The 25,474-nt window shown below is 41.5% G+C and overlaps 1 protein-coding gene across 1 annotated transcript in view; it reads right to left on the bottom strand.

The window, feature by feature from the left end:
* Positions 1-25,474, bottom strand: part of GRK5 (G protein-coupled receptor kinase 5) — a 157,984-nt gene that overhangs the window by 12,335 nt on the left and 120,175 nt on the right. The window contains exons 5-12 of the mRNA XM_072339932.1: positions 17,926-18,026; positions 15,222-15,314; positions 11,972-12,035; positions 11,312-11,452; positions 10,113-10,303; positions 6,190-6,227; positions 5,342-5,431; positions 3,963-4,171 (exon numbers count right to left, since the gene is read on the bottom strand). Of these exons, the coding sequence (XP_072196033.1) occupies positions 3,963-4,171; positions 5,342-5,431; positions 6,190-6,227; positions 10,113-10,303; positions 11,312-11,452; positions 11,972-12,035; positions 15,222-15,314; positions 17,926-18,026 (927 nt within the window). The remainder of the gene's footprint in view (positions 1-3,962; positions 4,172-5,341; positions 5,432-6,189; positions 6,228-10,112; positions 10,304-11,311; positions 11,453-11,971; positions 12,036-15,221; positions 15,315-17,925; positions 18,027-25,474) is intronic.

Below are 25,474 nucleotides of genomic sequence, written 5' to 3'. Positions count from 1 at the left end.
CTCTGCAGGTTTTTTGGTCTTTGTTTTTTAATTCATTTTCAAAGTATGTATTTAAAATGAACAGAGCAGGATAAAAGCAGCTACATCAGTCTGATGATGAGCCCTCCTAGGATGGCAATGCAGTGATCCAATCAAACAGTTTCAGTCTAATTTTACAGCCAAAGCCTATGGAGGATTCACAATGCTGCAGATTTGAAGATGGCTTAGGTCATCCAATCATGCATTTGAAGTTGATAGCTGAAGCTGATACCAAGCGGCAGGGCTTTATAACCTGGTAATAAAGGCTCCAGATGGTACTGGATATATGTAAGTAAGGATTTAGTCTAGACTTCAGACAAAGCTTGACTAGAATAGATCTTTAAAAGGAAAGTCCTGAGTAGCTCTGGTGTATATCAAAGTTCTTTTTCATTATGTAAAGAACTCTGTAGTATCAAAATTTGATCCCATCTGGGGATTCCAACTGTGCAACATCTGAGATTTTTTCCAGGACTTCATTTTGTTCATAGGACACTCCCTTCTGAGGGGAACTGAAGGCTCAATTTGCAGACCTGATCCTTCCCATAGGGAAGTCTGCTGCCTCCATGGGGCCTGGGGAGGAAACAGTCCAGGAGATTCCTGGAGCATGTGGAAGATAACTTCCTGACACAGCTAGTAAGAGAGCCTAGCAGGGGAGGTTCTCTCTAGACCTGCTGTTTACAGAGAGGGACTGGTGGGAGAGAGTGGTCAGAAGCCATCTTGGGCACAGCACCCACCAAATGATTGATCTGTCTATTCTTGGTGAAGTCAGGAGGAGGGGCAGCACAACTGCTACTTTAGCCTTCCAGAAGGCAGATGTTGGGCTGTTTAGGAAACTGGTTTGGACAGTCCTGGAGATGGTCCTGATGGGGAAAGGTGCCTAGGAAGATTCCTGAAGAAGGAACTCTTAGAGGTGCAGGAGCAGGCTGTCCCCACATGTGCTAAAATGAGCCAGTGTGGAAGAAGACCAGCTTTATCCAACAGGGAGATTTCACAGGAACTCCTTCTCAGAGTTGCTATGAGCAAGGCCACATCCAGTGCCGGTTGTCCTCAGATCTGAAAACTCCACAGCCCATTGTGGCAGCCTGTTCCAGAGGCTGACGGCCTCCACAGAGACAAAGCATTTCTTGATGTTCAGAAGGAGCCTCCTGTGTTTCAGTTTGTGCCCACTGCCTCTCGTCCTGTCACTGGGCACCACTGAGAACAGTCTGGCTCTGTTTTCCTTGCACCCTCCAGTCAGAGATCCCTTTTGTGGACTAAAGCGGGAACTGTAGGAGTAAGAAATAAGAGAAAAGCCAGTCTGCAGGAAACACAGATGCAACAGGACACTATAGGAGTGAGAAAGGCAGACCAATAAGGGCCATCAAATACTGTTGGCTTGAATGTGCTTCAAGTCACAACCTTGGATGCAAGACTGCACTTGTCAGGGGAAACATGCATGTGCATCAGTGAAGTACAAGTCACAGCAATGACAAACAGGGAGCATTTCCTAGAAAGACTGGGTTTTTTCAGAGTAAAAAAACAACAAAACAAAACATGAAGTTGTTATGTTATATGGGAACTATGGGTTGGGGAGCTTCCCAGAAAGTCAGCTGCCCCTGTTCCTAATTATTTATTATTCATCTCTATTTCAGTCCAAAATGAGGGCTGATTTATGGGAAATGACTTAGAAAATGAAATATGGAAATATCAGATGGATAATGATTAATGGAAGCTATGATATATGCCTGCAAAAATGCAAAGGGCATAAACATCCAGGAGGGGAAGGTTGACATGGGGTGACACTAAGGCGTTTTCATGAGTGAATGAATAAAGACAATATATTTCCTGACGGTAATGCTATCAGACCATAGAGTAAGATCTGAAGAGAAGATCTGGAGACATGGTGGACATGGTGGAGACACGTTCCTCACTCTTGGCCTGGAAAGCCCACTATAAGAAAACCTTTTATTTTGTATCTTTGTGACATCCTAAGTTGGATTTTTGTACTACAACTTCACGCTTTGTTTTGCAGGTATAATGAAAGCTTAATGATGGCTTTCTTGTTTCTTTGATAAGTTGCTGATACAAAGCAACGAAGTTCTGGTTTTCAATATAAAGAGCAAAAAGAATTTGAGAGAATATATTTGAATCATGGATTGTTGAAGAATCACTTGAACAAAATGACTTTTGGATGGAAAATCTCATGTTCCAGTGTCAGTGTCAGGAGTAAGGCTCTCCCACTCTTAAAACACAGCAATTGTAATTCATTACTGCTCACAAAGAGCAGCACTGTCTTTGGATCCATTAAGAGTTTGCACAAACTACCTGAAGAAACAGAACAGGATTGGACAGGGGAGCAGTAATGACCAAGATATCAGGAGTGATTTACATAGTTTGTGCCTCCCTGAGGCAAGGGAGTTAAACAGATGATTTTTTGAGGTTCCCTGAAACCAGGGCTTTGTTCTGTGGCGTGAAGATTAAAATGACCTCTACAACACATTGACTCTCACTGCCTGTTCCCCTGGGAGCAGTAAGTCATTCTCAGCACCTTCCCATCGATGCTACATCGAATTCTCACCATTTAAGTTCTTATCAACTTGATCATTTATCTGCAAAAAAATTTTTTATTCTTTTATACCTCATGCCTGAAATAAACTACAGAACAAGAAATGACGGTATCGTTTTTTTCTTCATGGCACTTTCATGTCATGAACTGCACATGAACCTGGAACTGCACAAACTCTGCCACTCCAGCAGACTGTTCTTCACCCAGTATGAGCTGAGATGCTTCTAAAGAAAAGATGGCAGACTTTTTGAGCACATGAAATGGTCCGCATGACCCTGTGGCTGTCTTAGATCCTTTCACTCTAACTTCACTGGAGGTGCTGAATTGTGGTTTAAGGGCAGCGTATGGCCTGAAGTATCTATCAAGAGTGATGTCAGTTAATTGCTATCCTGGGGATTCAGCAATGTGATGGTGCACTGTGAGTTAATGACTTCCAGGCACATAATACTTGGCAATGCTACCATTATTGCTTTGCAAGGAGAATTCAGTGTCTTTTCATGAAACCAGCCAGCCAGAATGTTGTTGATATGTTGTTTGCCTGCCTATTGCACAAGATATTGCTGCAACACTCACTACCTATTTGTTGATCTTTCTTTCCCTTCATTCTTTCTCTACCAGTTTACATGGATATGTCACTGTCTCCAAAGGAGACTTCATCCTTTAACAAACAAATCAAGAATAAGGCCACATCCCTTTCCAAGTTACAATTCAGCTTTCTAAAGATGGATGTCGACAAGACATTGATAAATTCAGACACAGCTTTGAGATTTCTCTGAGGGTTTGAGGATTTCCATTGTCAGACATGGCTATTGTGCTACGAAAATGACTCCCAGCTGAAAGGGTGAGAAAACATTTTAAAGGACAGCTCAACACTATTAACAAAAGCTGGATGCTTTGGCACCCTGGGGAAAAGCTGCTAACAAAGTTAGTGAGATGGGGTGGGACAACATTTGAGTGTCACAATAATTTCATTGTATAATCTTTGTCCTGCTTACCCCCAGCTCCCTCCAAACACAATGGAAGCGTGGGGTTTTCAGTTCCCTGCAGAAGACGCTGCAAGTCTTGCATCATCGAGTCCTTTTTATTTTTTCTGCAAAGATTATAAAACACAGAAATGCATTCTTGACTACAAACTAATGTTCAAAGTCTCGTGAGAATAGATACCGCTCCCTTGGCCATAAAACTTCAGGGAGGACTCAAGATGACTGTGATGAATCTCATGAAGAAGAAATCCCAAATAAACACAATTTGAAGGAGTAAAGAATGCAGTCATCCCATCAAAAGATGAGCTTGATTACTGCTTGTCTCTGCAGGCCCTCTGCAGTACCACGTTACCTCTGAGACTAGTCAGAAACAGCTTCCCAACAAAGCCGCCACACTGTGCCTTTAAGCCCCTTACCATTTTACAGATGGACTTGGCTTCCTCAGAAAACTTATGGGAATACACCTCCTCAGTCTCCAGAACTCTTCTGTCCACTTCCTCTCTCTTCACCTTCTCTTTCCTTCCACGAAATGGTGATTGCCCAGCAATCATTTCATAAATGAGACAGCCCAGTCCCCAGTAGTCAGGGCTGAGTGTGTATCTCTGGTTGTTCAACACTTCTGGGGCTGTGGGGGAGAAAGATGTCTCTTATGACAAAGTTTGAAACTGGTGGGAAGAGTGAACAGTAGGTAGAATGTTAAAATTCCTCATGATTTCTACTGACTGCATTACAGGACATGCAGCATGTTACATGCCATGTTCCTTTCTCAACATGTCATACTATGTGCCACGTTCACACTCTCTTCTGAGTTCTCTACCAAGCCAAACCAATTTAAGAAAAAAAGGGGTGGGTGGGTCAATCTTAAGAGTGTTTCCAGGCTTATTCATTTAGGAAAGAAATGACATACGTCCTGTAAATGATGGGGACATTTATCCAAAAGCAGATTCTGTATCGCACTCAATTTATAGCTTATCCCCACTTTTAAAAACAAATAAGTTTCTTTTGTGTTGCAAACATCCAATGTGCCTTGGGCATACGGTCGGTTCCTTGCAGACATCAAACCTTTTGTACATAGTTACAGACAGCGGCAGCCTTAGTGTGTACACAGACTCACACTGAGATAACAAAACTTAGGAATGACAGCTGATATGCTTGATTTCATTGAAGTCTTGATATGATATAACTGTGACTCCTATCAGTTAGTTTCTATTCAGTCGAATAAATATACACAACTTTTATTCCACAAAGTATGATCACCCACAGGATGCATGAAAATAACTACATTCATTTTCAAAACCAGATCAAGTTCAATTAGGGAGAGCAGGTTTTTGGTTTTTTTTTGTTAAATTAATGTCAAATCTTTACCCTTCTTTTGTGTAGCTTCCCCTGTCCAAACAGCAAAACAGATGCGTAAATTGACCAACTTCATCATAAACATACACATTTTAACTACTAAGCAAAGTAACGAGGAGAAAGAAACAGTTTCTTTCCTTTAAGCACATAAAACTACTAAAACGAACCTATGCTAAAAACATTAGAATCCTTGCTGTTGTATGTATTCTTTTTATTTTCCTTGCTGGTTTAGGAATACAGACCAGTCTCTTTAGGAGCTGCTGTGCTCCAGCCTTTTCCTGACTCCTGATTTCCTCTCCAATATTTTTGGAGGGCTGCTGCACAGAACTGGAGAGTTCACAGAACTGGAGGGAGCCGAGCATCTTACAGTTCTTTTTCTTAAGCCTCCAAAGCCCAGGTAATCTTAGCGCTATGTCAAGAAGATGAGCTGCTGAAGACTTACCCATATACCCCACTGTTCCTACCCTTCCACGGATCGATTCACCCTCAGGGATTTTAACAGCTAGACCCAAATCCGATATTCTAATATGGCCTATAAGGGAAAAACAAAACAAAACAACACAAATGTAGATATAATAAATTTGCTCAAAACCACAACTGCTGTCACCACAATATTCTTGCAATTTACCGTTCAGGAAATGAACACACAAGAATTGGAGCAGTTTCATTGATAAATAAAAGAGGAATTCCTGAGTGTGATATAATGCAGTGAAATTTTAGCAGTGAGGCTATGGACTAGAGTGGATTGCATTATACGCTTTAAAACAAACCAGAAAAAGATAATGAGTGGCTCACTGTGGGGAAGTATCTTGAGCTGATCACAGTGGATGGATGGGCTGACATAGTTCTGAAACTCTTTGATGGCTAAAGGGGTTCATCTGGTCTGTAATTCAGCGTAAGATCTGATTATCACTGCCCTCAGCAACAAACGGGTACCTGGCTTTGTGTAAAATGAGAATTGGCTCAATAAAGGATGAAAGTACTTTTGAAATGGAGTGGGGAGCACAGATTTAGAAATCACGGTGCTGTTCATGTTCTGTTAGACTTGTAACAATGAGGACAGGAAAACAATGGAAAGAAGGCAGGCACCACCAGCAAAGTCACTTTCTACAACACACCCTGTTGTACAGTATGAGTCCTCGCATTCTGCCCACCCCAGGATGCAGTATTAGTATATGCTGAGCCTCTTATTTAGTTCAGAGCACTATTTATCTCTGTGCAATACGTATCCTTAAAACTAACTTAATCTATTTTACTGCAAAAGAATCTCTGTAAATCTCTGATACTTACCATAATCGTCTAGCAGGATATTTTCTGGCTTCAAATCTCTGAAAATGAAAGATAGCAGTTATTCAGATGAAGCTGGTTTTGATAACATAAGCATACAACAGTGTGTGAGTGCATTTATGACTAGTAATAAACCAACTGAGTGTCAACTCGAACAGTAAGGAACTCATGAAACCAATACAACTTTCTGCAACTCACTTCACAGGGAGACTGAAACCATCTGCCTTTTTCCAAGCTGGAGATACATTTTTGCACTAAGCCAAGCTTTTAGTCTGCAATCCACTATAATGGAGTCATCCGTCTTGACCAGTAAACCCTGTAAACCAAGCCTTGTAGTCCTGTGTGGTGTTAAATCTCTGGAACAATTCCTTTTGTAAAATCTTTTTGTTAAAAGTTTTATAATACTTTATTTGCTGATGAAAATGGAAATAGCGATCTGCTGGGCTACGTTCTCTATGCCTGGCATCTGACTCAGGCCAACTACGTGAACGTACATACACTTGTGCACAGGTATAGCGGTTTCAGCCAGTTTGGAAAATGAGGGGCAGAGGGGAGTGCTGTGCCCGGATTAAAATCCTTCTTGGAAGCATTTGTGAAACTCTGGTGCCTTTGTGGTTTGGAGCAGAGCCATGAAAACTGGCAAGGTGGTCACTCTGCTGTCACAGATGGGCCTTTTACTGCTGCTGTGGAAAAAAAAATAAAGAACTCCCAAATGCAGCCAAGTTAAGAACTTCCGAAAAAAAAAAAAAAAACCACCCTGTATTTTCATATATGTAGCAGAGCCTTGGCAGGTCAGTCTTCCAAGGGGTTTGTCTGCATCAAGCCCATTCTAACTGGTGTTACTTCTAGACACTGTCCATGCCGGTAACGCTCCATCTCTGCTACTCCTGGAAGCAAGAGGCCACTTTTGAAGTAGGAACCCGGCAGCTGCTTCCTGAGCTCCGACACAGGCATGGAAAGGGTGAAGCACAGCTGGGAACCAGAGGAGCCTGAAGAAGGCACCAGCATGTCTGGGTAAATCATGGAGGAGCATGTTGCTGCAATTCACAACTTTCTGCCCTGTCTTTTACACGACTGACTGCTACCAGTGCTAGCCTGGTCCAAATCCAAGAAGTGCTTGGTCCTCCCTGCCTTTCAGACTGTGCTGCTTCAGTGCCTTGAGTTTTCCTCTGATGGAGAGCAGTTTTTGATAGTTTTGACAATGATGAAAGTGGCATTTCAAAACTGATCTTGTTTTTATATATATTTTTCAAGGAAGAACACAATGCTGTGAACAGTGTAGTCTTCTTGCTAGCATCAGATCCTCTTGACCTCTCAAGCTAAACTTCAGTGGGTGCCCAGTGGTACCCAGCTTACTCACCAAGTAAACAATACTGAAATATGTTGAAGGCAGCTGAATGCAGATAAGAATCTGTGATCTTCTTTGACACATCACTGTGGGCTTTCCCTACCTGTCAGCAGTATTCCAGTACCAAAGCAACACGGACAAGGGCACTCTGCAGTTACTCTCCAAAACGTATTCTGAAGCCCTTCTGAGTTATTTTCTTGAAGAACTTAGACTTCATTAGTTACTTCATCTTCTGCTCCAGCCATTATTAGCCCCATCTGAAGCTGTAGCTAAATGAAAAGAATGCTGCACACTAGTTGAGAAAAGATGCTTTCTTTGACTGAGAAAATGAAGACTCTGAGAACAGTCATACAGCCTTTTCAGTCCTTTGTGATTTAGGGCAATTAAGGCTTTATTTCTCCAAGACATCAGCTGTCATTTCTGTTTTCAGATCTCCAGTTCTTCAGGATCAAGGACAGCTTCCTTAGCACAGCTGACCCTTGAAAGTGTCAAGGAGGAACGTGATTTTGGTACTGAAATGTCTAAAAGCATTAAAACTCCTCTGTGGATACGGTTATGTATAAGGATACTTCCCAAAGGTACGGCTTCAGAAACCTAAGCTAGCCTTGCCTAAACATGCTGGAACACAAACTGCTGGCACGGTGCCCACGAGGAAAGGCTACGGTATGTTGTTCCACTCTGCAGGACAGCATAAACAATGCAATCAATCATGGTGGACAAGGCTTTGCTGTATATTTGTGTAATGCTAGGACAGTATGATCTTGATGCAGATTGGAGCTTGCAGGCACTTCTATAATACATATATATTAATAATTCGAGGAGAACCAGAAGGTTTTCTTGTCTGCTTTCCATGAAAAGTCAACCCATTGACCTTTACTAACATGATGCAGTTGAGAAATGTAATGTAAGCTGCTTGTTTGGCAAGGGACTTCTGATTTTTTATCTGATCCTGAAACAGGGCCTGGTTGTTCTCTCGGGTCACATACACGGTGCACGTCACTGGTCCGGGAGATGGGGAGGTTATTTTGGAATGCTGGAGATTTATTCAGGAGCATTTTGTTCACAGAAAATGAAATTAAGTCTGAGGAATAAATGTTTTGCTATGAACTATTCACCTTGAGAAAGCTGTAGCATGTAGCTGCTAAGTTTCTTTTGACCTACATAGCACTTCTCATAGGTCCTAAAACACTTTGCAGTACTACAAATTAGGGGTCTCTGCAGATGCTTCTGAAATGCTACCAGAAAATACCACCTACAAAGATACCTATCATGAATCTCCAAAATGAATGTGCCATCAGAAGTGCGAACTAGCAGCTCTTTTAAGAGTAATGTGAAACAACTGCTTAAGGAGGTTGGATACCATTTCTCTCAAAGCCCATAGCATTTTAGTAGGCCACGTATAATCCTATTAGAAAGTGGCATTAGCGTGGCATTTTATCTGTCACGTTATGAATGTATCTGTCCTTTTCATCAATAAGATGAAATCTTTCAGTATGTAATTTACATTTGAATTTTTAATTAAAGAAAAACTATAGCACTTCCTAAAAACGTTTCTGAATGTGGTAGGGCATATTCGAAAGAGAAAGAAGGCCAGACACATCAGTTAAGATCTGTTTGTTTTGTTTCAATTGACTTTAAACACTTCATTCCACATTTTTTCCTTGAAAAAAATCTTCTGGGACAGTGCCGTACCAATCAGAGCACTATCTGTGCCTTCTCTCCCTATGCGAGATAGCAAAATCTGAGTCACAACAAGGCAACAGAATGGCAACTTCTCAGAGAAATCCTCCAAAGAACAATGTTCTAATTTCTGTATACAAGCATTCGCACAGTGCTTATAATACATGGGCATAGCAGTGATTTAAAGTGTGGCTTTGTTTAAAAAAAGAATTGAAACCCATCCTGTTATCTCTTAATCACTGTCCTTAGATGCTCTCTCATCAATTTACAGCACCTCTTCTGCAGTGAATGCTGGCTGTAATGATTTCATGAACTAGGATAGCAAATACAAACATTAAATGGTGTTTACAACTACACTGAGTGTTGATTGAAGAAAACCATCCCCATGGAGCCACAAGAACTCGCTCTGAAGTCACCCTTCACTCTAAAACATCCTAAGATGCTCCCTTTTCGGAGAGCTTTTTTTTCCATGTCTGATGCGCCGCAGCTCTTATGCAACAAAATCTAACTGATTAAAACAGAGACTTAAACAGAATGAACTCCATCTCATAGCAACTAGAAACTTGATTCCTTAATCATTTTAAAAGAATCTCCCTAAGTTTCTTAGGTCTCAGTGGATGCTGATGTAGGATCTGGGGAGTTCTGTGTTAGATGTGTATAATTTAGACATGATGCATTCAGTGAAGGAACTGCTTGCTTTCACTATTACTGGATATTTACAAATACTGACATTATATGCCAAAGGCATTTACAAATATGTCGTATTTGTAAATAGCTCTGAGAAATCTCATCCAAGCACTGGGGTACTTAAGCTCTATCGTACCACAGTGGGTAGAAGGGAATGCACAGTTCTTTTCTCCCTGGGAAAGTCTTCCTAAGACTACAAAGAAATGCTCACCTGTATACTGTGTTTTCTCTGTGAAGATCTTCTAAACCACAGAGAATCTCTGCAGCATAAAACAAAGCTCTTTCCTCCTCAAAGCCTGGGTTTCCCATGTTGTAGATGTGAAACTTCAGATCACCTCCGTTCATTATGGTCAGAACTAAACACAGTGCATCCTTTGTTTCATAGGCATAGGCTAAATTGACCTATAAAAAGACATTTGTAAGATAGCTGTGACAGTTCATTTATCTGCTAAGAAGAAATCGCTAACTTTTCATTAACAATTTTCACTAGAAAAAGGGGAAAAATATACGGACCTTATTGTAATAATAAAGACACATTTTAAAAGCATAGAAAAATTAGCTGTTATGATTTCATGAATTAATCTGTTGAATCCAGCCAACTCATCCCCAGAAAACACCAAGTTTAATGCGCAGATTCTTACAGGTAGCAGAAATCTTAACAGCCAAGGGAAGCTCCAGCTGCACTGTTTTGCTGGACAGCTGTCAAACAAACACAGTAAGTTCCCAGTAAGGCCCGGTCCCATGTTGGCCGAACTGACTGAGGCAGGAAGGTCTCCATCACCCCTGTGAGGCTTTGGCAGTGCCCCAGCAATGATCAAACAAGCCAAAATCTACACATCCCCTTTAAATATGTGCCATTGTCTTTGCTTCTGCCAGAGGCAAGCAAACATGATTACCTTTCCATCTGTTGTATTCAGTGTTTCCTAAAATAAGTAAAAAGAACACAACAGATGCTGAGACAACAGCAGTTCTTTTATCTAAGGCAAGTGTTTAGACACAAGAACTGGCCGAACTCAGGAAAGCCCCAAGTCAGGCTGACCAGCTCCATGTCACTGGCGAGGTGCTGCTACTAGCCAGTCTCTTCTGATCTACTTGGGTTGAATCTCCTTCAGTCTCTTCCAAGCTCCTCTCTCCCAGACAATGGGAAATCAGGTAATCACACGGGACAAAAATAGCTCAGACTGATGCAAGTCAAGGCATCACACAGTAGAAACACACACATCGTTTGATGCATTTCTCACAGATAAAAGTGAGACTCTGGAAGTGTGCGTGCTGAAATGTGGAAGGATGGGCTCCCAACAGAAAATAGCACCTTTTCTGTACGAGGAGTTGGAAGAGGCATCAGATTCAACAAGAGACTGTGCTCAGCAGGTGAGCACAGAGCCATGCTAGAGAGACTTCAATACTCACTACAAACTGACTATTGACTTTTTCTAAAATCTGCTTTTCATTTAGTGCCATGGATTCGCCTTTCCTCTTTTTTATTCTCTTCTTCTCTAATCTTTTGCAGGCATACATCTTCCCTGTTGCTCGAACCTGGCAAGCGCAGACCTGAGAATTAAAGAGAACAGTTGCAGGGTAAGTTAAAGATAACACTTTTTCTGGGTTGCACTTTGCCCCTCACAGTCTGATCTGATCTGATTTAGTCCTATTAAGGTTAGGGACAGCAGTGCAGTGAATAAGGCTTAGGAAGGGGCAGCTGGGGAGCCGACTGCTGTTTCCAAACCTGCTGTGTAATACTGGTTTCATTATTTCACTTTCCTCCGCCTGCTTCCTATCCCACCTCCTTTTGTCTGTGTAGATGGTAATCTGCTCAGCAAAGGCCTGCCTCGGCCTGCTTGGATTCTACTGCCTAGGCAGTGACCTCAAGCCATTAATAAAATACAAATAAGGGCGTGACCCTAATTCTAATGTGAATGCAACAGTCAAATACAAAATAATTTCCAAGAGTGTTCTTTTGAGATTGCGGTGATTGAGGTTAACTCAAACTATCAGCAATTCATGAAAATCAGCCTCTGTCTCATGGAGAAGCAATAAACACTCTGAACAGAAACTTTCAGAACCACTCACCTCCCCAAAGCCGCCTTTCCCTAGCACCCTGTACTGCCTAAACGTGTTTTTCGTTACTGGTTGCCTGGAAGAAAAGGAAAAAAAAACAAAAACAAACACACTGCATTTAATGCACTCTCTGTGATTTATTTATTTCAGGGCATACTTTTGAAAAGAAAATAGATAAATATTCTATAATCAAATTATTTCAAGGTAATTATATAATATAATATGATTTATAATTATGTAATTACATTACTTCAATGCTACGTATGGCTTGAACTTTTCAATTCCAACATATGAAGCTGTAATAAAATACAACACATTAGTGAGTCATCAGTATAATTTCAGCTAGCATCTTAGGACTGAGGAGGGTTCTGAATCTCCATTATAAAGCTTTGGCCTTTGTTAAGCAGATACGAGGCCTGAGAGCTTGCAACAGCACATGAATTCCACAGATCACCCCATGGTACATTTTTCTAAGGGTAACGCTGGGCTAACATCTAATTACTTTGCTTGTTCTTCAAGATGAGAAAATGGGATCCAAGATTCAATCCCTACGAAAATACTCATGATTTCTTGACCGTAAGCAAAACAGGAAATCAATATGAAACAAGCAAAAAACAATCTCGGGAACTGGAGTGGAGGATTCAGATCCCATTCACAGGAGGGGTAGGAGCAGGAAGCGTGGCTGAGAGCCCTTCCGGCCCATCCGGAATTACCTGCCTCTTGGGACCACACCACTGGGCAAAAAAGGAGGAAAAGCACCTCTTTCCTTCTGGGCATGTGAAACAGATCAGCTGAGACCATTCACCTGGCACCAAAGGCTCCTGGCTCCATTTTTAAAGCAAATTTTTTTTTTTTTAAGCAATTTTTTGTTTCTCCCTCTAGTGAGTTAAATTATGTGTATACTCTGTATCAATGTAAAGGCCAAATTAAGGGTTAGATAAGCCTCTCTGAGAACACATTGCCACGTCATTGTAATTGTCCAAATAGCCACCACAAGATCTTACAGGATTCCCACAAAATTCTGCTCTACATAAAGGGCTGCAGCTCTGAATCTTTACTTCCACCACATTCGCTATCATCCAAGTTTTACAACGTGACAGAGAAAGTGCTCAGCATCCCGAGTGATCTGATGTTGTGCCCACCAGCCTATCACTGCAATTTCAACATTACACTGGCAATCAATATGAATATTCATCAGAATTGCATATAGGAGCTTTGTTCTCCTTTGGCAGCCGGCCAGCCGGCAGAGGGAGCACCGTAACGTGGCTGTTGTAGCAGCAGTGATAGGGTCGATGACAACGAAGAATAAACATTAAAGCCAATTGTTTCATTTATGTTTGCTATTGCTTTTTTTAATAAGAAGGTGAAGAAAAGCATGCAAATGGCCCAAACTACAAGATGCTATTTTCAGGCTTCTAAGAAGACACTGAGAATGTTATTGGGGTTAAAAGCTACAATTAGCAGTGATAACTACGTGCTCAGCGATGTCCCTGGAGTAAATGAACTGTGTAACTCTCTGTTTGAGCCAGAAGATTCCAATGGGGCAGCAGATCACTAACGTCTCTCTGCTAATCCTAAAAAAAACCCCAGTTCTCCCAGCTCCTTAAGCTGGATAAGCACGGCCAATGGCTTCTCACTTTTGTTGGGATAATGGAAAAAAAATCCTCAAAGTATTTGAGAAAATTCCTTATCCTAAACGAGAAAATGGCTAGGAAATAGCCTGGCTAGAGATGAATCATCTGCTGTTTCTCAACTGAAATGGAAGGGTAAATTCTGGATTCAGTTGAGATGGCATGTGGAGCACGTCTTGGCATGAAACGGCTCTCCCCTCTGCCCACTGCTTCCCTTCCCTCTTGTGCAGCAGCTCTGTAACTTTCCAGGGAGGGTTACTGGCACAACTCCTTTAATCCCTGAGCCCTTATGCTTATATGCACCACTCGAGGGTCTGACCCTAACTGATCTGCCGTAATTAATGCCATTTGTGGAAGCTGGTGCTTATCTCAACTCACTGTTACCCAGCAGTGTTCATCTGCTACAGCACTCTCCAGCATGGAAGAGGCAAAGGTCCCTTCCCTGCAAATTAATACCCACTAAGGCTGCTTGGTTATTAAATGTGTCCTTAGAGGTCTAGCCAATAAATATGGTGCGAGGACCTACATGCTGCATTTTTGTCTGTTTTACAGTGCTTTTATAATTGCAATAACTGGTTTAGACAAATAGTCACCATATTCAGCTAAGCAGAAGGACAACAAATGTTGAGTGCATTTTAAACATATCTAATATGCCTATCATAGTTAATACCATTAAATGGCAGAACACTGTAGCTTCAGCAGCCAAAACAGGCTCCCTGGTGTTCTGGGAGGGATTTCTCTTTTATCATTTGCTTCCCTAGCAAGCAGCATCTGTTTCAGTCTTGCTTGGGCACAGTGCTTGCAAACGTAAAAGCCAGAGACTGGATGTGTGGCTTACATGTAGCAGTACAGATGCATGAGGCTAGGTCATAAACAAGCGCAATGTGCCCTTTTGCTGTGCCACAAATAGCTCACTCTGACAGGGCCCACAATGAAACTGGCCACAGAGGTTTCTCAGATCACTGAGGAGGCATAGATTCCTATTTTTTATGGATGGTTCTGTCCTATTCAGCAGGCATACACAAACATGTTGAGCAAAGAAGGTGCCCAAGCTGCTTGCAGGAGAATCCCAGAATGCCTTGGGTTGGAGGGAACTTCAAGGACTAAGGAGCACTGTACATAACCCAGGTGCTAGTTGTGCGTGTTGGATGATCACATCTTGAGACGCGGTTCGTGTTTAAATTGAATCCAATGCCAGCATAACAATGACTTTTCTATGTGGCATCTTCCTGTGGCTAAAGCCATTACTTCGTCTTGAACCTTCTAACAAGTAACAGCTGTAAGCAAATGCTAAAATTAGAAAAGCCTTCCTGGACCTTTCTGGGAGAATCTCCCTGGGGGGCAGCTCAGGGAAATGGGGAATGAGTCCTGATGAATCTTTTCAAACGACAACAGTGGAAAGAAGTAGAGAATTGCTGCACAGAGGCCATAAATGGCAGATACTGGGAGGAGACACTAGTAGTGCTGAAGGAAGGCCAAACTATTCACCTCGAAAGCAAAAGGAGTAAATTAGTTCCACCTCAGCTGTCAGACTGAGATTCTGTTCTACAGACTTTCCATGGAAAGTGAAATAAATATTTTGTATTCATTTCTATTAACAAAAATAAAATAATAAAAGTGGTGACACTTACCTTTCCAACCACTTCCACTGGAGAAACCTGTCAAAGTACATGCTGTTCAGGTACTCTTGGAATGGTTCCCCACTGAGGTGGTCAAGGACAGATCTATCTCAGATGAAAAGGATATATAAGCATTTTAAAATCCTGAACTTGGAGCAAAAGAGAAATGAAATGAGAAAATCCAGACTTCTTGCTTTGGACATTTGATGTCTACTTAATTGCTACTTTATTTTACTCATGGTTTCGACCTAGGAACAAAGTGATATGCTTTGTGTGTTTCGTAACAGAAGACCTAATACCAGCTGCCTAGTAATATGGCCTTGTTATGCCTGCTGAAAATTAACAAGGATTCTCCCACTGGCTTAAATGGATTTTTACGAAGGTTGTTAGACATGAGACAACAAGTATATTTGCTTTCCTTGATAAACTAAGACAGTCTTAATGCAACACTGACAGGAACAGAGCTCCTAAACTTTGGGAGATGTTGCATCTGGGTTAAAAATTTCTGGATGAAGCCCATTTTTGTTCAGAAGAGAACATTGGGGCTGTCATTTTGTGCAAAAAATAAAATCTCAACTCCTGCTATACAGAACTGATAACTGTGATTAAAGCCAGAGGGTTTTTCCTAATAGCAATGTGCCTCATAGAGTAAAACAGAGGAAAGAGAGTCTGGATAGGGATCTGGATTTGTTCCCGGATCAATAAAAAAATATGGGGGCTCACACTGTGAGAGCAAAGTCTTTATGGAAAGGACAATCTGCAAATGTTACCAATAAACATGTTACTTATGACAGGCAACAAGCAGCCGGAGACCAACAGACATTCCCTCAGGAAGGCCAAAGGTTTAGAGCTAAGAAAACAGAGGCTGAACTGAGAGAGCTGCTGAGATGGAGGCAGCCATGCTGCTCACTGGAGGATGCTGATCTGGCAGCTTATGAACCACCATTCCTGTTTTTGGAATTTCTCAGCTGTTTGAATCTCCTTTTTAATAACAATTTTTGCACCATGCACTTGGAAGAGGCAAGTAATTGCAAATGCTCCATATTCAAAAGTCAAATTGCCGTTGTTTTTATTAGGTTTGGTTGGCCACAAATCGCACAGAATGTGTCTTAAGGAGATATTTCTCTTATGAAGATTCAAGTTTACAAATAAAAACAAACAAACAAAAAATATCACCCAGCCTTAATGAGCTTTAAGAAATCTTCAAATGCAAACTAAGGAAGGCAGGGGGAAAAACTCAAAATACTGAAGGCCGAAACAGCACATACAGCTGCACACACATTTCTACTACAGACTGATCTTATCTAGAATGACCTGTCTGAAATTCATCCCCATTCCTGCTCCAACAGGACTAAGTTTCATACTTGTGTTCATGCTCCTTTCTTCGGTCTGGCTGTGAGCACTTCCAAAATTAACATTATTCTGTACGTTTAGTAAATACCAACAGCACATTTTTTAAACTTCCTTTTGAGCTCATTCCAGTCCACTTAAAACAATCACCATATTTATGTACAAAGTCTCTAAGCTGGCTAATTTATCAGTTTTGCTTCAGAAGAAGGGATGGCTGTCTGTGAATAAGAGCCCGAATGAAGTGGAGCTCAATGCTAGCCCGTTTCATTCAGTTAATTAAAAGCTTCACGTATTTCAAGGAACAATAGCTGCCTTTCAGCACTTGTTTGCTTTTAGTTCCCCTCTTTGGCAACAACAAAGTGCATTTTACAGTAAACTGTCAGCTTTCAAATCGATTTCAGAAATGGAAACAGACATCGGGGTTTTCTATGTCAGGCACAGCTCTGCCTTTGTCATTGTGACTGGCACACACAACTGGTGCAAGTTATGCGAGCATCTCAACATGGACACTGGGCCAATGCAAGTAAAGTAGTTTTGTTATAAGAGAAGGCCAGAAATAACCCACATCTCCTACCGATGCAAAGAATAACTGGAAACAGAAAAGGTCAATGAAATGAGTCAAAACAATGAATGACAGCAGAGCGAATTTTACAAATCCCCATTACATCATCCAGGGAAAACAAACTGTGCTCAGCCAGAAACCACACGGTCCAGCTTGTGATGATCCCTCCTTTTCATATTTCTATTGGTTTACCATCACTGCCATGAAAATACTCAGGACCCTATTTGCAAATGCAGTCTGCATACCTGGAGCTTTAGAACATAATAGTGCAAATTGCCTCGCCACTACAAAACCTGATAAGCCTTTTCCCAGACAAAGGATGAAATAATGCACGTTCGTTTGAACTCCACAGACAGACAGAAAGCATAAAAAAGCCCCATTCTCATGCTGAAGATTTTCTGGAAAAGCCATGCGGAGCAACTTTGCACATTCCTCTGTCTAAATGGACTGTATAGCCACTTAATTTTTATTCACTTTGAAACAGAGATGTTTTCTTTGGATACATTAGCATTGTAGCTCTTTTCACACAGCATGAAATCCATGGCTGGTTCACTTGGCTAGAACGCTCTGTCAAATACCTGAAACACTGAGTGCTTGTGTGTAGTGTATACAACGGCATGGAAATATTTATTATATTCTGTTGAGATGAAATGACTTCACCGGTTGTCAGTTGTGCCTCTAAGATTATGAACGTAAGCTGAAGGTACATGCCCTGATTTCACATCGAATTCTTCTCTTTACCTGACTGTCTTTACAAGTTGCTGACTGCAGCCGTGTGGTCTTTGGATATCAAGTTATACTTACTTTGTACAGTGAGAGAATAGCTCTTTGCAGGGACTGTTTTCGAGTTTTTCCTCTGTCTGTTGGATAAGATCTTGACTGACTTCTGGAACGTAGGCTGGAGACTGGGGGGAGAACAGAGGGGCACATTATCTCTATGACGAGGTGCAGATTCTCCTCTGTTAGCATGTAAAAGACACATTCATTATTTATTCCCTGCACTGCTTCAATTCAATTCCAGTGGTTGTGTAAAAGCAAAGGAGCTTTACGTCAAACAGCAGTAAAATAGGATACCGTGGTAACTCACTCCACATTCCACTCTATCCTCATATTGCTTTTCTGCCTTCTCCTGTACCTTCACCTCCTTGCCCAGCCTCATGAATATGCAGGACCTGCTCCTTGCCAATTCTTTGAACTGCTCCCTTGCATCCCATGAAAAATGTGCTGGCCCAAACTGTGTACAGGCCATTCTCTTAAACAAAAGAGAATTTGCCCAGTGTTTTCACTTCACTGATGATTCATTGTGCCGTCTGAAAAAAACAAGCTTTTTCTTTTTTCTTTTTTAAACTAGCAATTTCAAAGAAAAACAAGAGCGGAGCATTTGTATGTATTGATTTCTATATCAATAATATCACAAGATGTGTGCAGAAGTGTCTGGATGCTTTAATTCACCATTAGAAGGACAAAAATAATCTGTCAGTTTCAAAATAATCAGCTCCTTTTTGATATATGTCAACCAGCACATCAACCCTTTTCATCCTCTCCTCCCCCCAGAGAGATTGTACATTCAGCTCCTTCAAAAAGCCCTTACCAAAGAGAGGCCTTTTGCACTATGCCTTGATGGTTAACCAGTTTAAGACCTTTGGGACTAATTATCTATAAAGACATTTTTTAGGCAGCCCACATTCTTACTCATTAAAAGTGTACTGTAATTATATTAAAAAAGTGTAAATGCACGTACGTGAGTGTGTGCGTGCAGCTATTTATGGACATTTTCACATCCACATGAAAACCCCTTACTTAACCAACAGGATTTGGGAGTTTTCAGTTTACCCGGCCACAGATGACAAGAAACCCCTCCTGTGGAAGATGCAGCACTTGGTAAGGTTCCCCATCCATAGCCATGACTACCAGATGGACTCAGTGGGTGGGTCATAGAGCATCATCACTCATTCTGGCCAGATGTTCTCATTAACTCACCCTTAGTTAGAGATATCTTGGCAAGCACTGAAATGCATTGCAGGCAGAGTTCAAAAACACTGGGAATGAGGACAGAAGAAGGGGCAGAGGTAGAGCCAGATAAAATCTCCACCATGGTGAAAGCTGAACTAAGTCTTTTATCTTTTCCGTCCACTTGCTGAAATGTGAATTTGAGCCTGGCTTTGTCATGAAAAACTAAGTTATTTCCACTTAAATGTTTTTAAAGGGGCCCATGGTCTACAGAACTGTGTTCATGTTGTGTAATGCAGTTCCACTATTTAGCCTCGAAAGACAATCTGCAGATTATGTTGGATACCACTGACTTCACTCAAAAATGCCCCCATTTCTACCGTATATTCCTCCATTTAATAATCAAAAGAAATCTAGGGAACACCCACTTTTAATCACAAAGTATCTCGCTAATAATTAAGGAGTCTCACAGTGTTTCGGGAAGCAGATGAGCCCCATATTCTGGGGCTGAGAATTATAGAACAATCTCAGGACGTTGGATAACCTACAGAAATTCCTAACCATGGGTAACTGGGACTCAATCTAAGTCCTAGTTTTAGCTCAAGGGAGTAAAGAGAGACAAGAGAATGAAGCAGTGAAAGAAGCAGGAATGAAACCCAGTCCTCCTTTTTCCAGACCTACAGCTTCTGGACTGAAAATATGGGGAAAAAAATGCAGGAAAGGAAAAACAAAAACAAAGAAAAAGGCTTTTTAAGGAATATTCAGATAGGAACCAAAGCCCAATGACCAGCAGCATTGCAGCTAATTTTGACTAGGAACCATGGATTAACACCCCTTATTTTATAGACTGCACAGTTAATGGGGTGTGCTGTACAGGCTCAAAGGCAACCCAGAGCCTGTGGCTGCATGAGCCTCTTTTCTGACACATGGTTATCCTGAACATTTCTGATTTATGGGATACAGAATCACTGCTGAGCTCCATAGTCTTTGTGCTGCTGTGGCTCAGGAATATATTTTCTGATGTGAATCAGAAAAAAACGATACCAGAATTTCTAGATGAAATTACTGTCAGTAAAATCTAGCATTTGCTGTAGATTTATAGATTAAATTGGCAAACAAAAACTATGTATTAAACCCCCTAAACCAAGCCCTAAACTAAAATAATAAGACATTTAGACCAAGTGACTTGATTCTTACAGATGCTAGTCAACTTCATTTCTCACTGTCTTCACTGGGAATAAACATGCCTTGGTGGTGGTGTTGAAAACCACACACAAATTTACTGCACAGTTGCTTGCTTACATTGCCATCTCCTAAAGTCCTGAGAGCTTTGAAAAACATCTTGTTTACTCCAGTCCCAAATTACAAATAAAAGGTCCTTACTGTGGATAAACAGATTTGGAAATTCTGCGTGCCTCTTCCCATTTTCCATATGTCTGTATCCTCTCTATTCAAAGTTACAGCAACAGTTCTATCAAATCTTGTCTCAAATCAAAGAATGTTTAAGATATATATATATAATATGAACATAAACTAAGAACTTTTTCATAAAGTTGAAATGAAATTCTTACAGAGAAAGGTGAAGAATGAATGAAAAAAAAACCCCATAAGACAATGTGGAAAGTACTTTAAAAAGGCACTAACTGTGATTCCTTTCTCTGCAAATGAAGTAACAAGTACAATTGCAACTCTGGGCTTCAGAAGAGCAAACTTTGACCTTTTCAAGGACTTACTGGGGCACATCCCATGGGTTTGAAGCATTGGTGGCACAGATGAGTTTGTTGACACTTAAGCAGCACTTTTTCCAAGCTCAAGATTGGTGCATCCCAAGGAGTAAGAAATCAGGCAAAGGTGGCAGGAGACCCATATGGGTAAACGAGGATCTTGTGGAAAAACTCACATGGAAGAAGAACTTGCTTTAGCAGGGACTTGGACTAGAAGATCTCCAGAGACCCCTTCCAATCCCTATTGTTCTGTGATTTGTGGAAGACAGAGTCACCACTTGGTTTTTCAGAACCACCCATCATTGACCTTTGAGTCTTTGCTTCCTCTGAACAAAGCACAAGCAAGCTAGCAATATCATGTAAAGACTTACAAATACACTGACATTTTGTGCATGGACCAGAGCATTACAGCCTAAAGCAAACACTGTACTAAATCACTTCACTTTCTGTAACAGAAAACACCTTTTTCTCAAGCTGATCATTTCTACTTACATCCATAGGGCAGCAGGAGGAATGGTGTCAGCATGCAGACCTTCATGATTAGAACAGAGAGAGGCAGGACCCCCACACATACAGGATGGGGTACCTACCTTGCCCAACCCTGCACAGTCCTAGGGAATCTGTTTATGACCCTTTCTAAGGCTTTCTTTAAGGCTTCATAGCTCCCACTGCCCCATTAAATAATGATTCTCTTTGAGTACTGTATCTACAGCCTTCAAATCTTAAACAAAGCCAGAAACAATTGCAAAGCCAAACCCAGCTCATCAACCTACTTTTGCTCCTCCATCAAACAATTGGTACCACAGGTTATGAACGTAGGCAAGCATTTGGATCCCAGGAGTAAAAACTTCCAAAGGTAACACTTCAGCCACTCACAGAAGAAAAAGTTGCTTCTTCCCCGGAGAGGTGCAAAAGGTTTCTGCAGTGTAATGAGATGGTTATTAACTCTCTCCCACTGCATTACAGGCACTGACTGTAAAAGCAAACTTGGCTTTCACAGGAGAACAGACACACCTTTCTGAGCATATTAAATGTCCTGCAGCAGCTGGGAGACCCAGCACCATGATTAACTCCCTTCTGAGCATGAGAGAAGGGATATTCTGCTAACTCTTCAGAAACCTGTTACATTCCCTTGTATTCAAAACAAAGCACAGAGTAGTTTAACAAATACAATTCTGTATCTTCTTCCATGACTATTCTGTTTCTCAAAGGTAAAAAAATGTGCTACACCTATAACCTTCCCTATCACAGCCCTCAGCACCTCATCAAAGTACCAAAAAGAAGCAAAATCTGATTGAGACTCACATGAAATCTTCCAGGCTGCACAACTCCCTGTTATCTGTTATTTTAAGTGTCGTGTTGTATCAAGCTACTTTAAAATGTAAACTCTTTTGACAGACTGTAAGTTTTGCCACAGACAACTTCAAGACCCAACATTGTTGACCTTCACCGAACAGGACAGAAAACAAATAAGCCTCCTCATAAGATCATGCCTATACACTTGACGTGGTACTTACAGCATTTCTCTGATGGCGTTTCCCCTGTGACTGTGGGAAAGGTACCCAGCACTTTGTCAATGTACCAGTTAAGCAAGCTTGCTGTAAAACAAGCTGAAACACCACGGAAGGCATTCAGGACATCATTGCTTTTAATTTTACTTTTCCCTTAAAACATGGAATTTGTTGTACTTTCTCCCAGACAGAACTGCCAAGTCCTTAAAATAGGTGAGATTGGTACAGAAGTTCAGACTACAAGCGTTGCCCCCAAATCTGTGGAAGTGAAAACAGGCAAGCAGGTGGCAGAGATCTGCAACTCAAACAAGTAACAGCATTTTCTTGATAACTCAATCAGCTGGGGTTCGCCTTTCTGAAAGCAAGGTGGAGTGAGCAGCAGCTGTCTCCAGTGATTTCAGGTACTGTGTGGGGCACAGAACAGATGCATGGTGACACAAGCCTACCCAAGTACTGTGCAGACTGTTCTCAGAGGTGTGAACGTAGAAAGCAGAAAGGCATCTATTGAGGATCGCAATATATTTGGTATGTTCTCTGTGTAAGAGGTTCTGAAGCCTCCTTCCTTGCTCTGTAGCAAGATTCTGCAAAACTCTGCTCTGAAGAACACCGGTGCACGCCACGGCCCTGAGGAGACATGTTGAAGGGTGCTTTTATGCTGAGTGCTCACCAAAAAGAAACCCGCAGCTTAGAGCAAGCAACTTCCACTTTATTATTTGATTCCTCCTTAGTAATAAGTATCTTCTTTGCAAATGAACAGCCTTGCTTCAAAGATATTCAGTCATCGCTGTCTCCTACATAAAGAAACAGCTTTCAGAACCACGAATTTCAGGTAACCATTCAGGTCAGAAGGAGGGATGGCACTGACTTTTGTCAGACCGACTTTGCAACAGAGTGGGTCTTCAGTCCAGAGAGATAATGGTAACACTTTATCCTTACACAGCGCCTGTCTCCTAAGAACCACAAAACTTTACAACTCTTGCAGGGTTAAGCCCTCATCAGATAGCTGGCAATCTCACAGTATTTTGAAGAGCAGGATGGTGAAGAACTCTCTTTTGCAGAAGTGTTGATCATATTCATCCATGACTGACAAAGAAATCCTACTGAGATAAATGAAAACCAGAGATGCTAAGAGTCCTCAAATCGGTTCGTTTGTAGCTTTTGCAATTAGTCAAAAAGGAATAGAAACCTAGAAATATGGGTTTGTCTTCTTATAGCAGCTCTTGCCAGTGGATGAGTCATCATAGTATGTTGAAGCACAATTGTTCATAACAATGACACGGACCAGAAAGATACCGCAGTTCTTAGAACAAACAGACTTCTTACAAACGTTATGATTATAACTGGTAAGTTTCAGACGTGCAGCCATGATACTGAAATTATAGGCTACTTTAAAAGTCACTTGCACAAAACAAATAATGTTTAGCATATGTTATGTCTCAGGTTATAAAAACATTCCACAACAAACTAACTTAAAACAATTAAAAATGTTTCATTCAACGGACAAAAGTTCAAGCTGTAACTTTTCTTGATCTGTCTTTGTTTCCAAGCACATCTGTCTTAATGATGTGTGCATTTTCGGATTCTGACAGCAATTTTCTACATGTAATCTATTTGCAAATCTCTACACAGATTTGCTGCTAGTGAAGAACTCAAAACTACGGAAGAAGCGGGCTTTACTGTGGGATGGTGACTGATGTGATGAGAACAGTTCATCCACAAAGACCTGGAAGCAATCGTTCCATCCAGTTGTTGTGACGCTGCATTTAATTTGCTGTCACACAGCTGTGGTCCAAGAGACCAACACGAGAGGGCAACGGTCTGTGTCACATGCAGTGTCACATGCAGTGTCACATGCAGTGCCATTTCTGCTGCTGCTCTGGCACATCACATCCTTCTACAAAGGAAGGCTCATCTAGCAGGGGGAGTCATTAACGGGGCGGCAGCAGCAGTGTGACTATCTGCGGTGACTCTGAGGCCAACACTCATAAGGAGGCATAAGAAGGACAGTAATTAAACTGGCTGCTAGAAGAAGGGAGCATAGTTAGATGTATGTAAATCATCTTGGCAGCTGCATGGTAGATGTAAAATCTGGGAACAGCAAAGTTTATATGCTCAAGCTATACGTGTTTTCAAAGGTGAATGCTCATAGAAGGCCATAGAGCATCAGGTTGTTTCCTCTTTGTGCTTCCAGTGCTCATCTGCTACCTGTGACCAGAGATTCACCCTAAGAACTGGCCTTTGGCATCTTACTCAGGGCCTGCACAGCGAGCTGCATGGTGGGAACATGCCAACACAGTATGGGCACAGCCTGTCCCACAGTGGGGACACTTCTCCTGTTCAGAGCAGGGCCTGATCAAGGCTGACCAAAGGCTCAGCCTGTGCCATAGCCTGGTGAACAGTCTAGATGCAGTGGCAAATGATGGAGGAGAACTATGAAGGAACTGATAGGGGGAAATGCAGAGGAAAGAAGTGAGAGGAGATAGAACAATCTTGGTGGCAGTTTGATTTTAGGAAGCCCAGGTTAGGTGTGCATTTCAACCTGGTGAGACAAAGGTTGCCAGCACTGTCACAGCCTCCTGACTCCTTCTGGTGTTAAGCCCAAAAATGTTGGAATGTTCTTTTTTCTTGCCCGTGTCTGATCTTGTCTGCTCAGATTTAGCAGTATTTGTTGTAAACAGCCAATTCTACATCAGGAGCAGCTGCAACATTTTAAGTAATCAACTTCTGCATTTTCTTCTTGTTTTTTGTCCTACCACAAAGTCATCTGGGTCTGTATGAGGCAAACCAGTAAAGCACAAGGCTTCATAATTCCAGGATATTTTCTTTGAGATGACAGATGTGGAATTGGCAGTGAGGTAGATGGGGAACATGGAGCGCAGCTGTATTATTAACAGCGATTCATCTATTAATACAGCATGCAGACATTACCTGAGGATCAGGGGGGACATACAGCACTGCATGCGCATCATGAGAGCTAAACCTTCCAGTGCAAACCAGTTGCACTAGCCCTGGGAATGGGGAGATGTTAAATATCTCACCCAAGACTACAAAAGCGGTTCATTGACCCACTGTTATGAAAAACAGCACAGTCTTGTGCCTCTGAAACAAACAGCAGTTTCAGTACTGAGAGCAAGATCACTTGCTGGTAGCTAAATGAAGCAAATCAGC

The sequence above is a fragment of the Excalfactoria chinensis genome, chromosome 6 (genome assembly GCF_039878825.1).
Source record: "Excalfactoria chinensis isolate bCotChi1 chromosome 6, bCotChi1.hap2, whole genome shotgun sequence".
Lineage (NCBI taxonomy): Eukaryota > Metazoa > Chordata > Aves > Galliformes > Phasianidae > Excalfactoria > Excalfactoria chinensis.
This window is presented reverse-complemented; position numbering and strand designations above follow the sequence as displayed.